This window comes from Hyperolius riggenbachi, chromosome 4, assembly GCF_040937935.1.
Source record: "Hyperolius riggenbachi isolate aHypRig1 chromosome 4, aHypRig1.pri, whole genome shotgun sequence".
In the NCBI taxonomy this organism is placed as follows: Eukaryota; Metazoa; Chordata; class Amphibia; order Anura; family Hyperoliidae; genus Hyperolius; species Hyperolius riggenbachi.
Genome location: NC_090649.1, coordinates 204,262,341 through 204,277,374, shown reverse-complemented (window position 1 = coordinate 204,277,374; position 15,034 = coordinate 204,262,341). Strand labels below are relative to the sequence as shown.

The following is a 15,034-nucleotide window of genomic DNA, read 5'->3' as shown; positions in this document are numbered from 1 at the left end:
CAGTTTGTTATTTTGCTGTAATTTACCACAATCCACACATTAGCTATGTACATATCTGTACTTGTATTACTGGATGCCATGACTGTACACTGTCTTAAACTTCTCATGTATAGATGTTCCCCAATATTTGCACCATCTTCACTCCATGTCCACCTCTATGCTCAAGGTCAAAAATGAGGAACCAGGAAATTGGGTAATGGTCAGTTAGTAACTGGATTAAATGTGCCTACAGAGGTGAGTTTAAAGAGAACCTGTACTGAGTACAATTATTTAAAATAAACACATGAGGTAACTTCAAATGAACATTACATAGTTACCTTGCCATCAGTTCCTCTCACAAGCTCACCATTTTCTTCTTACAGTGATCCCTTCCAGTTCTGACAACATTTTGTCAGAATTGAAATATATCAGTTGCTATCAGTTATATATCAGTTGCTGTCATTTACACTGATATGTCCATGTTTCCCTATGGCTCAAGTGGGTGATATTACAGTTTAACAGTGTGCTGACCAGGAAGCTGTTATGGGGGTAATAGCCATTTTCAAAATGGAGGACGGAGAATTCCATTGATCACAGTGGACAAACAGGACGCAGGAGAGGAAAAATAGATTGAGGAGTAGACTACACGGGAGGTAAGTATGACTGTGTATGCTTATTTTGACTTTTAATTTTCAGTTCAGGTTTTCTTTAACGGCTGCATTTGAACATTTCAGCTGCTGTATTATCTAGAGCAGTGTGGGAACGCTTGTCAAAAAGACTGTATGCAGGAATCAGTGAATGTGGCACATAAGAATAGTCTGCCCAGCAATGCTTATACTTGGGATGAAATCGGGAAAAACAAATTACAAATATATACTGGAAACAAACTGTATATTCTATGGAGACTAGCAATTTCTTATGTATCTGTATAATAGTATTCCTAAAAAAAGTATTTGGAGAGTACCAATTATAAAGGATAGAAAGCACATTAAAGCTGCATCAAAGCACAAGCCGACTTCCATGCTGCCATGTGACCAAAGGCCCAGCAACAATAAGCACACTTCGCGATTTCCCGACCGATCCGCGGGATTGAGCGGGATCGATCGATTATTTCTGACATGTTCGATCGGATTTTAAATCGATACAGCCGTCGACTTTGCATGTCAAGTATGCAAAATCGACGGCTGTATCGATGGAAACCCTATCGAACATGTCGGAAATAATCGAATCGATCCGGATCGATCGAGCGGGAAATCGCAACGTGTGTACCCAGCATTGGACTGCCCTGATATTTTTTTTACTCTTGTGCAATTATGTAGTGCAAATACATTGTCTGCATCATAATATATAGACTATAAACAATTCACATCAAAGCTTTCCCTTAAGATTTAGCTCCCCATCAGTCTAGGGCCAAATATAGGAAATTAAATTAACCTACCAGTTTGTTTTTAGGTTGTTCAAGCAAACACAGGAGGAGCACACAAGCTCCATACATATTGGTCATGTTACAAAACGTCTCATAAATGACTTATTTATTACTTAAAGGACTTACGAGGCCTATAATACAGAAAAAAAAGTAAAAAAAGTTAGTTACCTGCGTCAACTTGTAAGGATCGGAGGATGCCGTCCGCGCCCTCCGTGCCGTTCCGCCGGGTCCCCGCCGCTCAACAGCCCCCCAAACGGTCCCCAACCGCGCGGCCTGGGTCGGGCTCTCCAGACTGTACAAAGATGGCGGCCGGAGCTGCCCGCGGCTGTGCAGTCCGCATAGCCGCGAGAGCGGCTGCGCAGCACTAAGGCCAACCCCCCGATCCACGTAACAGGCTGTTTCCTGTAGCGTAGATCGGGGGGTTGGCCTTAGAGCTGCGCAGCCGCACTAGCGGCTATGCGGACTGCGCAGCCGCGGGCAGCGCCGGCCGCCATCTTTGTACAGTCTGGAGAGCCCGATCCGGGCCACATGGTCGGGGACCGTTCGGGGGGCTGTTGAACGGCGGGGACCCGGCGGAACGGCACGGAGGGCGCGGACGGCATCCTCCGTGCCTTAAAAGCTGACGCAGGTAACTAACTTTTTTTTTTTTCTGTATTATTGGCCTCGTAAGTCCTTTAAGTGATAAAAATAAACTTTCAGCACATTTACAATCAAAATAATCACTTATAGTAAGTTATTCCTGATTAACTTAATTTCAATATTACTTTTCTTATCTTAATTATATTTTTGCTCTTTGGAAGCTTAAAATTGTAACATAGATAAGCACATAGATAAGGTGAAAACAGGTGAAAAAGCTTTGTGTATCATGCCCATTTTGTTGAGTTGGGGGCTCTAGTGTTGTAAAGCAAGAGTGTTAACCAAATAGCCATCATATCTCCCACTGTAATTTCCTACAGAGAGAAAAGGGGTACGTAGCCGCAGACTAACTACTGCAACAAAACAAACTTTCCAACAACAGTAGAATATTCCATATCATATGCTTCCAATAAAAGGCAGATACTTACGATACACATTGTCCTTAAGTGTGGAAAGCTGGAAGCCGGTAAAGGTTCCATTGAAAAAATGGGTACCATTCTCGCTGGTGGTAGCGATTGAAATAACCTTCTCCTTCACAGCAAAGAAGCTGATAAAGACAGTGATCAGGACTACCATGACTACAATGAAGATAAGAAAAGTAGCTTTGGCATAGATGCTGGCTCCGACTAGGCAGACAATGAGACAGATGAAGAGTAGAGCTGTGCCGTATACAAATTCATACCAGTAGCTCTGTGGCAAAACATGGACTCCAATTTTTTCATGCTCTCCTAAAAATAAAAAAACAGTTTTAGTCAATGGCCCTTACCATTATGAAACGTAAGGACAGGTCATGCATGGCATGAAATAGGTAAATCTACCTTGATTCTTAAGCTTGCCATAGACTATTCAGTTATTCAATTTTATTTTTCACGTGATATTACAAAAACAGTTTAAAAGATAGATCCATAATGTTGGTTTTTAGTCGGTCCAAAGAAAAACCTGATCATAATATCAATTTTAGTTTTGATCTTTACATAGATCGAAAGTAAATAAAAAACCAAGTGATAATTAAAGAGTGTCTGTCCAGCTTTATTCTAGATACACATACATTTTTATGCAATTGAATGTCATCAATTTAAAAATGATACAAAACAAAGTAAAAGTGCCTAACATAATCATTCAGCAAAACTACCTAATGCAATCAATTATCTTCCCTTACATTAAACTCTGAATAATTTCAGAAAAAAATGCATTGAAATGAACCTGAACTAGAGTTTTAACAGTACTTTTACCTATAGTTAAAAGTAAAAAAAAAAAAGAAGTGTATAAGTGGTTAGTAAAAGATCCCCTCACTAGTTTACATGACAGAAGGTACAAATCAACTTGACCCTGACAACTAAAACTTTATTAGCTAATAATATTTTGTACATATTCATTTTAAATCAGTCATTTTGACCTTTGAAAATAAAATCTTAAAGGGAACCAGAGATGAAAGTTTCACACAAAATAAACATATCAGTCGATAGCTTGTAAAGAATAAATGCTCTACCTGATAATTTTGCCGCTCTGGTGTGCCTTTTTTAGTGTTTTTTATCCATTATTGCTCCAGGAAAAATCAAATATGGCCGCCGGCTCATATCCCTTCTCCTTCTGGGTTATGAGTTGTTCTGGATGTGCTGTCTAGGCTATATGAGACTAGGCTGTTATCTAGGCTAAATGCAGCCTTTCATCATTTTGGTATGATGTGCAGCTGCCTTTAGGAAGTGTCTCTCATAGGAATGAAACTGCAGTCATCATCAGTATCTAGTGCACACAGAGCACACAGGGATCATATTGCAGCCACACTTGTCTGTTTCAGAGCTTCTCTCTCAGCAGCAGCAGCAGCCCCTCCAATGTCATCACAGCTCTCAGTATGCAAAGCAGGAAATTTGAGCCAGGAGGTGGCAGGCTTGGGCTTGAAAAGACTCCACAGAAGAGTGACTCAGCTATAATGATTCCAGGTCAAACCTAGACTGAGCCAGTCGGGGATTCTTTTCACAGCTGCTAATAGACAAATTAAGCAGATAACAATGAAACTAAAAGCAGGGTAGGTGTTTACTGTCATGTTCCCACTGATAAATGTAATAAAATACATGAGGGTGCTTCGTCTCTGGTTCTCTTTAAGCTAGCTTTCCTTGGAGATTGCTGCACTTTTCCCTCCATTTTTATTTCTGTATTCCTTTACATTATACCCAGTGAAGCTGGCCTATACATTTACTTTATTGATTTGTGATTAGGTAGAGAAATAACTATATTTAGCTGAAACAAGTTAATCCTTGAATTGGAATTGAAAACCTAACCAGCAGGTCTTTGTAAACACTAAGATGCATACATAACCTTGAGGTCATGCTATTCAAAATGACTACTTGTAGTTTAGTAATGCACTGACCTCCGCTTCTGTGGAAGCCGAGTAAAGGACATGTATCTCCCAGAAAAGCAATATACACACCTGTAATACATGACACTGAGTGGCAAAGCACACCTAGCGATACATGTATTTAAAAAGGACCACAAAACATAGCTCAAAGCCATAAAATGAATAAAAATTTGACAAATTACATCTTTTTATAACATTCACAGGCACTCATGCATTAAATTATCAATTGCCAGTGCAGAAATATCAATTTTTGATTTTGCACGGTCACTGAAAATCAATTCCAGCATTTCACAGGAGCAAAGCTTGTGCTGGAAAAACTATGATCTGCTCTAAAATACAAAGGAAACTTTCAATGTTTTGATGTTCCTTTTACATAGTAACATTTGCAGTTATGTGAGTGCCACTCAAATGCCTGGCAAGGTCCTCTGGGAAGCATTTCAGTGCACAAATCCACAGTGTGCCAAGTCTGAATAAGTACTCAGCACAGCTTTTTTTTTTTTAAGTGGACCAACCGGTGTAAAAATAAAACCCACACTAACAGCACAGTCAGCATAAGTTGTAACAGAGTAGCAGGAAAAAATGTCTAAAACCTACTAGGCCATAAAATCAAGGTTTTGTTGGTTATCCATGCCCCCTTTCTGAAAAAACTGCCATGTCAGTTTTCTGTCTTTGTAAAGAATGCTAAGAGATTGTGTCATCTGTGGGTGGGAGGTGCCTCATAGTGTGGCCTGGGGGTTACTCTGCTTCTACCTGTGCTACTGAGCCAGCCTATCTCAGAGAGGAGAGGTGAAGAGAGAAGAAGTGCAGTGCCATGCACAGTATGAGGCCATGTGTGTAATGCTCTATAGTGGGTGTACTTAGATTTAAATCTCCTCTTTGAGAAAACGTACTCTATTCCTAGGTTACCCTTCCTCCCACTTCTCTTTCAGCATAAGATTTACATGCCATGTAATTATTATGACGTACCATAGTGACGGTTACAATTTGCAACTTGTTAGGGATAGTGAAGTGACAACAACCAAACCTGCACCTCCTCAAGGGAGCTTGACACTAGAACCAGATCACCCCATCCTTCTTTCATTCCCTGTAGTTAAAAATACATCCCTTCAATGCCTCCAATGAGAAGTGCTATGGGTGGCTGCCCAATCATACCTCCTTCCTGCTTCCTGGACTGCAGGAATGGTGAGCACAGCTTAGCCACACCTCCCCTTCAAGAAGATAGCCCCGCTTCCTGTATCCTGTAGAGATCAGTCTCTCTGGGATTCCCAAAATGATTGTAAAATTCAGCTTTGATACCAACACAAGGCATATGTTGTGGAGTGTCAAATGAAAAGTCCATTCCATGTACTGAAGTTGTTGAGAGGTCTGACTGCATATAACACAGCATAGCAGAAATAAAGTCAAGGACTTTGTCTGCACAGCAGCTGTATTAATGATAAAAAAAGACAAGCAAACGTTTGTGGAATTGCATCAGATTGCATGAACTGATGGGAAAGCAGATTTCCTGCAAAAGACTTGATTTTTTTTTCATTAAAAAGCAATAATTTGCAAATAAAAAAAATCAGGCACTATCAATTTAGCTAGCTATATACTACATCATTACAACATCACATTATCAGAAGATGTAGTGCTCATATAAATGATACTGATGATCACAACAAGCCACCTCATATATACTGTGGTGGGCAATGTGTTAATGCACAGTCCTGTTCTGACAGCTCAGCATCATATTCATGATTGCGACTGTCCATATCTAGCTTGCCGTGAAATGAGTGGAAAATTAGGAGTAAACAACATTTTTAAGAAGGGACAGCGAGGCGTGATTTCCAAGAGCAGATCAGAGCTCTCTGTACTTGTGTCTCGGGGGGAAAAAGGCAGAGGGAGTGTGTTTATCTCATGCGTCTTCATCAAGGCAGCGGAATCGCTGATGAGCACAGGCAGCGCTAGGAACTTTTCAAATTTCACTTCGGGGAGACTTTCCTGTTCATGCAAATTGAAGAGCATCAGGGGCCCAGTAAAAGGAGCCTTCAACAAGAGAAAGAGAGAGCTGGGAGATGGGAAATGTCTGATCAAGCTCCGAATTATACAGAACATCAGACTTGTTTCATCTTTCCAAGAATGAGACCCTTTCTATCCCTCGGGGAAGCGGAACGCGTCTGAAAAGAATATTCTGGGGAAAAGGTTTCTGCTATCAAGGAACAATAAGATTTTTTAACAGCCCTTTAGGTCAATTATTATTCCATTTAGGGCGAAGAAAAAATTGAAGCAATGATGAGCTGCATAAATTAAAATGAATGAGGTAGTATTTACGTAGGCTAGTAGTAAATATATACAGGTGTGGAATTAATTCTCTGAAGATATTAGATGCAAGAACTTAAAGAGGAACTGTAGTCAAAATAGTTTAATGAATAAAATAGCTTTTTTTTATTTTTTATTTTTATACAATATGCATTTATAAATTCTTTAGTCAGTGTTTGCCTATTATAAAGTCTTTCCTCTTCCTGATCTCAATCCAAACAATCTATAAACAAGCCCAATCACATAAAGCCTCTGCTTCTGTGTTGTTGGTGTCATAAAAGACTTGACACCTTCAAAGGTCTTGAGGAATCAATACTTCACCAGGTCAGAGCACGTTTGACACAAGGGGAAACCCACACAATTTTAGGCTGGTAGTTTTAATGCTCACAAAAGGACATTCAAATTAAAATATTGGGTTCTGAGCTTGGTCAAGATGGTTTTCCAGATGCATACAGAGTGAGCTCCTGATCTGAGGCCACATCTGTGAACACTATATGCTGCCATCCAGGCTCCCAGGGATAGTACAAATATTGTTACCCACTGACACATTACATAGCTACATAGTTATTTTGGTTGAAAAAAGACATACGTCCATCGAGTTCAACCAGTACAAAGTACTACTCCAGCCTGCTCCCTCACATATCCCTGTTGTTTCAGAGGAAGGCGAAAAAACCCTTACAAGGCATGGTCCAATTAGCCCCAAAAGGGAAAAATTCCTTCCCGACTCCAGATGGCAATCAGATAAAATCCCTGGATCAACATCATTAGGCATTACCTAGTAATTGTAGCCATGGATGTCTTTCAATGCAAGGAAAGCATCTAAGCCTCCTTTAAATGCAGGTATAGAGTTTGCCATAACGACTTCCTGTGGCAATGCATTCCACATCTTAATCACTCTTACTGTAAAGAACCCTTTCCTAAACCGTTTTTCCTCCATGCGCAGATTATGTCCTCTAGTCCTTTGAGAAGGCCTAGGGACAAAAAGCTCATCCGCCAAGCTATTATATTGCCCTCTGATGTATTTATACATGTTAATTAGATCCCCTCTAAGGCGTCTTTTCTCTAGACTAAATAAACCCAGTTTATCTAACCTTTCTTGGTAAGCGAGACCTTCCATCCCACGTATCAATTTTGTAGCTCGTCTCTGCACCTGCTCTAAAACTGCAATATCTTAGTAAATGCCCAATAAACCCAGGACATCTACAGTGTAAAAGGTGTCAATGTGTGTGTTTAATATAGTGATTATGCTTTGTGCCTCTCTGCTGTTCTGCTATTTGCAATATAAAATGAAATGCCAAGTTACCTCGATACATAAACATAGCTCTCTTTGCAAAGGTGACAACTAAAGATACAATTTGGCAAACAATAATTTACAACAATAATTTGTATGAGTGGTCGGAATTGATTGTTTGGGACCACTAACGGTCAAAAATCTCCTAGCAATCTGATCAGATTAATGAAATCGATCCAGGGTCCTGCCCCTAACTACTTCCATCCTAGTACTATAATACTCTTTAATTGTAGATTGTAACCCAGTAAACATATTTACATGATTTATTTATTTATATATAAATAAAAAATATATTTTTATATATTTATATATTAAATAAATATTTAAATATATATTACTTTGTTCTCTGGTTGAACTCTATGGACGTATGTCTTTTTTCAACCAAAATAACTATGTAACTATGTAAAAAAAAATGAAATAAACTGGATATCTCTAATGTTTGTTGCCAGTTCTGTTCAGTTTATTATTAATTGATATTGTTTTTAGAATGAACTATGAACCAATTGTTTTATGCCCCCCAATTACTCCTTTATACTGCCTGATGAAGCAGATCACACCAAGTTTTTTTTTACCTGAATCTGACATATCGAGTCATCAATAGGGAGGTAAGTCCACCACTTCCTCCCGTTTTTAACCTGGTATAATAAAAAAGCCAGATACTTACCTAAGTATAGGGAAGGCTCTGGGTCCTATAGAGCAGAGTTCCCCAACCCTGTCCTCAAGGCCCACCAACAGTGCATGTTTTGTGGAAATCCACAGAGGTAGTTAACCCCCTTGGCAGTATGAAAAATACCGCCAGGGGGCAGCGCAGCAGTTTTTTTTTTTTTTTTAAATCATGTAGCGAGCCCAGGGCTCGCTACATGATAGCCGCTGCTCAGCGGCATCCCCCGGCCCGCTTCGATCGCCTTCGGCGATCTCCGATCAGGAAATCCCGTTCAAAGAACGGGATTTCCTGGAGGGCTTCGCCATGGCGACGGGGCGGGATGACGTCACCGACGTCGGGACGTCATTTGGACTCCGGATCCAACCCTCGGCGCTGCCTGGCACTGATTGGCCAGGCAGCGCACGGGGTCTGGGGGGGGGGGGGGGCGCGCGCCGCACCGGATAGCGGCGATCGGGCGCGCGGTGGCGGCGATCGGGGTGCTGGCGCAGCTAGCAAAGTGCTAGCTGCGTCCAGCAAAAAAAAAATTATTTAAATCAGCCCAGCAGGGCCTGAGCGGCACCCTCCGGCGGCTTACCCCGTGTCACACACGGGGTTACCGCTAAGGAGGTTAATCAGCTCTGCTGAGAAACTAATTACCTCACCTGTGCATGTTTGTGGTTTTCTGCAAAACGTGTACTGTTGGTGGGCTTGAGGACAGGGTTGGGGAACTCTGCTATAGAGCCTTCCCACTCCTCTCCCGATGCCCTGTAGCAGCGCTGGCTCCCCTGTAGCAGTAGTCGACCAATTTGGTCAAATACTGCTCTCTCTGCCACCGAAAGGAGGCTTCAGAAGTCTTCGAAAGCCTGAGTGCTCCCAAAGATGGGCCGCTCCATACTGTGCACGCATGAACGCCCTCGTTTGCACACTAACAAACCCTGGAGAAGAACTTACTAATATTTAAACTCTATTTCCTTTCATGAGGGCTTTCTCCAAAATAATTGATTTGAGTGTAAGTCTAATGCTGGGAATACACGTTACGTTTTTTGTGAAGATGCCTTCGATGATAAAATTCCGACATGTCCGATGATAAAATTCCGACATGTCCGATTTTCCGCTCGATTCTGTTTCGCTCAAATTCTCATAGAAGTGAATGAAAAAAAAGATAAGAAAAACGAGTGGTAGATACGAGAATCGAGCAGAAAATCGAATGGCTAATAGATCGCGTGCAGAATCGAACGCAAGAAACGTAACGTGTATTCCCAGCATATCAGATAATTACCGTTGGTTACACAGTAACAGTACAAAACTTGACTCGATCACTAGATAGATAAGCATTCTACACAGTTTTGTATAATGGAAACTCTCTTTTAAAAAAAAAAACCTCAATCTATATCAATGAAATTTACCTGAGGCAACTGCACCCCTCAAATTAACTTATTTTGACTAGTCAGCTGAAAATCCAAGATCCCTCAAGTTATCACAAAACATGCATCCCTTCCAGGGGGATTAACTGGAACTACCATTAAACAAAGATTAGGTCTCAGAGAAATATTTACCTCCTTTCCTGAACCCCCCCCCCCCCCCCCCCCCAAAAAAAAAATTGAAACTTACCACCATCCTGAACCCTTTTACCCCTACTACAACTAAAGGGGGGGGGGGGCAGGGGCATGGAGCAATGACACTGCACTCTCTTCTTGCAGGAATACTTTCTTCAGGATTTGCCCAGCCAGGTCCGGTCATTTTGCATTTTGGCCAGCAAAAGTCAGAAAAAGGAAGCATTCTTTGTGTATTGGCTGCAGCAGTCAGCCACTTCTCAAATCGGGCGGCCAGATCCCAAAGTGGCTGCCGATTCTATTGAAACATGAATGTCAAGTCTGTACAGATTGACATAGCCCAAAGCCTTGGGTAAAACATGTAGGCAGCAGAGCAGAGGATTCCCTGACTGTTGTTCTGCCCTCTGTCCACAGAGGGAGCATTTTTATGATTGCAGCCATCCCATTCCTCTCTAATAGCATGTCTTGCTCTGGATGCTGAGCTAAGACCTGAGCAGCAACGCAAAAGAGAGCTAACCATATGGAGGACGTGGGGACCGGCACCAGCTTCTCTTTGGACACACCTGAGGTTTGCACAGCTTCTTGTACTCCCAAACCCTGGCCTTGGGAACCTGGAACTTGGTGAGATCAGCCCTCTGATCCGTATAGTGTTCTGTCTGTGGCCCCAATCATCGTGTGTATGGGAGGTGGGTAACTGGAGAATGTGTCTTTAGGTTTTGACCATCTGCACTGTTATTAGCGCTCTGTGCATGGCTGTGGAATTGGAGTCGATGAGTCAGAGTAATTTTGGGTACCTGGAGTACCTGGAGTCGGTGGTTTCAATAAACAGAGGAGTCTGAGTCGGATGATTTTTGTACCAAATCCATAGCCTTGGTAAGAATTAGACAAAGGAGTCGGAGTAGAGGAGTTTGAGTAATTCTGGGTACCTGCAGTCGGTGGTTTCATAAACTGAGGAGTCAGAGTTGGCGTTGGATGATTTTTGTACCGACTCCACAGCCCTGGCTCTGTGACAGGGCTCAGTTCAGCAGTTAGGGCTTTTATGATTTTAATTGTGAGATCTGGTGTCCATACCTTTATATTTGTTTTGGCTCTCATTATTAATGATAACACCAAAAGACAGTTATACTAAATTAAACGCCTCCTATTTAGATTATCAACATTGTTTGAAGTCTATGGTGGGCTAGATTACCTTTTCATGAGCGACCTGAAGCTTCTCTTTGCCCTTGCCCCAGAACCCCTTCATTCCCTATCCATGGTCCTCTTTTCTTTGCAGCCTTCTGGAGGGTTCTTCTAGCGCACAAAGTAATTTTTGACTGCACAGGTGCAAGGTTGAACAGTGCCTATGTAGTGAAATGTTGAGCGCTGGCTTTGCCTGTAGCCACACAGTTCGGAACTGCACCTGCATAATTCCCAATCATGCGGTGCCAATTGGGGGATCTTCCTGATTATAGTATTTCATTGGGAGATCCTGTCAGATATGAAGAGGCCCGGGGATTGGGAAAGGATGGGAGGATTCCAAGGACGAGCAGTACCAGGACACTCAGAAAGAGGAGACTCGCGGTTTTATTCATTTTTGGGGTCTCGGTTCAAGGGTACTTTAAGTCCTTCCCAACTCTGTTGCAGAAGTTCCAATAAATGTGTAGCACATGCAAGTTGCTTTGTTTTCACTCTTCAAATAATGCTCACAAGGGTGTGGTACCACAGTGTGTTATACAGACAGATGGAGTTATAAGTAATCAGGTGGCATTAACCTTCACGGCTTGATCAACCTTCATTGCTGCAGAAAAGCTGAAAGTGGTTACCCCATTTCATGTTGCCCCCAAAATCCCATTTTGTATGGTTCTAAGATGTTTTCCAGTTTTGGGTAACCTTACCTTTTGAAACCTCTGGCAGTTCACTACTTGCCTTTGTAACTTTTCAAGCTACTCATAGCACTTGAACTGCTTGAATGTCAACAACAAAAATATCCACTGAATGTCAGGAAATGTGCACACTCCTATAGCAGTCTATGTAAAAAATGAGGTGGTAGAAAAGTGTTTTATATGCACCTGTATTACACAGTGATAGTCTAGAGATGCCTGGCATTAGTCATTCGGTTAAGGGGTGTGCGTATGCTGAAGCCTAAAAACAGCAGCTGTTGGAAGTTATAACATACTGCCAGATCTCTGCACAGCCGCCAACCTTATTTTTTAAACATCAGCCAAAAATATGCCACACATCTATCATTATTTAGAGTCTCCTACATTACCATGCAATCTACTAGTTTTTAACAAATATCAATAGATATCGCCACAGTAGATGGAAAGAGCATTGTTCTTCTGGATAAATGAAAAGCCAGGGATATTTTCAGGGACACACACGTAACATGGATGCTTGTTCACCCGAGCAGGCCATCGCTGATCTCCAGCTTTAGGTATTTGTTGGTGTATAATTAGCTCTGTAAATAGAGCTATGATAAACAACAAAGAAGGGGGAGAAGAGAAGCACTGAAAAGAGCTGAATTCACCCCCACTGAGCTTAGCTGACTGCTGTAGAGTTTATTTCAGATCATGAAACGATAATTTGGAGCAACAAAAAATGACATTTTAGATCTTGTTTTTCATATTTGTTGTATTTATCCTGTGTGTGTATGTTTGGCGGGAGGACTAAGGTCTAGAAACTGGCAAACTGTTCATACAATTGGAAGCTACAGACTAGTTGGAAAATCCGGCATAGTTAGTGACTACTGTATGCTAAAGGGCAAAATCAGTATGTATGTACCTTATATACTCGCGTATACGCCTAATTTTTCAGCACAAAAATGTGCTGAAAAGTTACCCACTCAGCCTACATGCGAGTCAGTGGAGCAGAACGGATGGTGGAGCAGGTTTTGATACTGGCAAAGGAGCATAAGGATCATGCACTAGTCATCCTGCTCTTACCAGCTGGCTTCCTGCTGTGTCCGTGCCCCCTATCCACTGGAACATGGTGTGCAGAGTCAACTGCTCATATCTGTGTCCCCTGGCTCGTGGAGCAGAGCGTGCAAGCAGCATTGTTAGCTGTTCAATGATTGGGGATTCTTCCTGTGTGGCAGTTGATGTGTCTCATATCTATGACACCATCTAGTAGCGTCTTGAGACACAGCTGTATCATCCTTGGTGCACATTTGTCTATGGGGAGGGGGGCTGACTTGTACTGAGGGCACATATGGCTACTGTGGAGAGGGCTATACTGGGGAGGGGGCTTATCCGCGAGTCAATAACTTTTACTGCTTTCTGGGGGGGAAAGTGGGTACCTCGGCTTATACACAGGTCGACTTATATGCAAGTATATACGGTATTTCAGTTGTGCATTGATATAAAAGATGGAACAGACAGTCTAATTTACTGAGGCTCTCCTGGGAAGGCAACCTATTGTCTCCACCCCCACCCTTTAGATTGTAAGCCTCTGGCAGGGCCCTCCTCCCTAGTGTTTCCAGCTTGATTATGCAATCTTACTGACAATCACCCCTCTCGTGGACTAGAACAGTCTCTATTTTGACCTATGACACTGTATTGTTATCAAATCATTTGCATGATCTTGTTTTGTTGTGAGTTTCCTGTATGTTCTACCTTGTATGTTAGCCCATTTATCTATTGTGCAGCGCTGCGTAATATGTTGGCGCCTTATAAATACAATACATAATAATAATATTACATACATAACCTGGATATCAGGGGCATAACAATAGCCCCTGTGACCGCCACCGTTGTGGAGGGGGGGGGGGGGAATAAGAAGGCTCAGTCCTGTGGCAGGGAGAGCAGAGAAGCGGCAGTGTCATACATTACCTTCATCTGGAGCGACAAGTCCTCCTCTTTGCTGTAGTCACTGTGCAATCTATCTCCTTGCAGCTCTTGATGCATACCACATGACATGCAGAGATGGGAAATAGACTGCACAGTGACTACAGTGAAGAGAATAGTGAGGAGGACATGTTGCTTTGCTGGATGAAGGTAATGTAAGACACTGATGTTGCTCACCCCTCAGCCTCTGCCCCCCCCCCCCTTCCGTGCGATGGGGGGGCACTAATGTACTGCGATCTTGGGGGATTTGGGCAGGGGGCCCGCCAGGATAATGGTACACCCCTGTTGGATATATTAAAAAGTTCCTACTTGCTCATTGTGTTACCTTTCAGTAACCGCTCTACAGACTCATATAACCCAGACGGGACAAAGTTTTTACTCTTAGGTCCATTTTCAAGAGAACACACTTTCCAAGCAATTTGCCATTTTCAGTGACACAAAATCATGGAAATTGTGGTGTCATTTTCCACTAATACAATTACATATTATCCCCAAACACAAATTGCATTCCTGTCCCATTCCGTTAAACTAAATGGCACTTTGCAATCACACTAAAAAGTCATAGCATGTGATCAGCAAAGATGATTGCAAAACATGTGTGTTCTGTGTTTTTTCTGTGAAAAAGAGCCCTTAATAGCAGAATATATTGTTATATTATTATATTGAGTGGTGTAAGGTGGTAGACCAAAGAAGGTATCAGTATCGAGGAGATACCAACACACAGAGGAGGAAGGAAGCATGTTTGTTTCTAGGATGGCCTCACTGTTTAACACAGAGTTATGTGGATGGTTATTCATTGACTTTAGCATGTAACCCCAGCCATCAATCTAAACCTTCAATGCTGCCAGATCGTAATCCAACAGCTCTCAGTCTGCCCCTTAGAGCCCCATTTCTCGGAAAAGTTATACAAGTGCCTGGAAAACTGCATATAATACTCATCTGGCTTTCAGGGGTTATGAATGCCTCAAGCAGGGATTTAGATGCTGTAATAACTGCACCTCAACAACAAATTCCAAGGTTCACTGCAAAAT

At 42.0% G+C, this 15,034-nt stretch overlaps 1 protein-coding gene across 1 annotated transcript in view; it reads right to left on the bottom strand.

Annotated features, from left to right (window-relative positions):
• The window catches only part of LOC137570632 (solute carrier family 12 member 9-like), a 366,074-nt gene that overhangs the window by 247,593 nt on the left and 103,447 nt on the right, over positions 1-15,034 (bottom strand). The window contains exon 4 of the mRNA XM_068279330.1: positions 2,470-2,769. Within this exon, the coding sequence (XP_068135431.1) occupies positions 2,470-2,769 (300 nt within the window). The remainder of the gene's footprint in view (positions 1-2,469; positions 2,770-15,034) is intronic.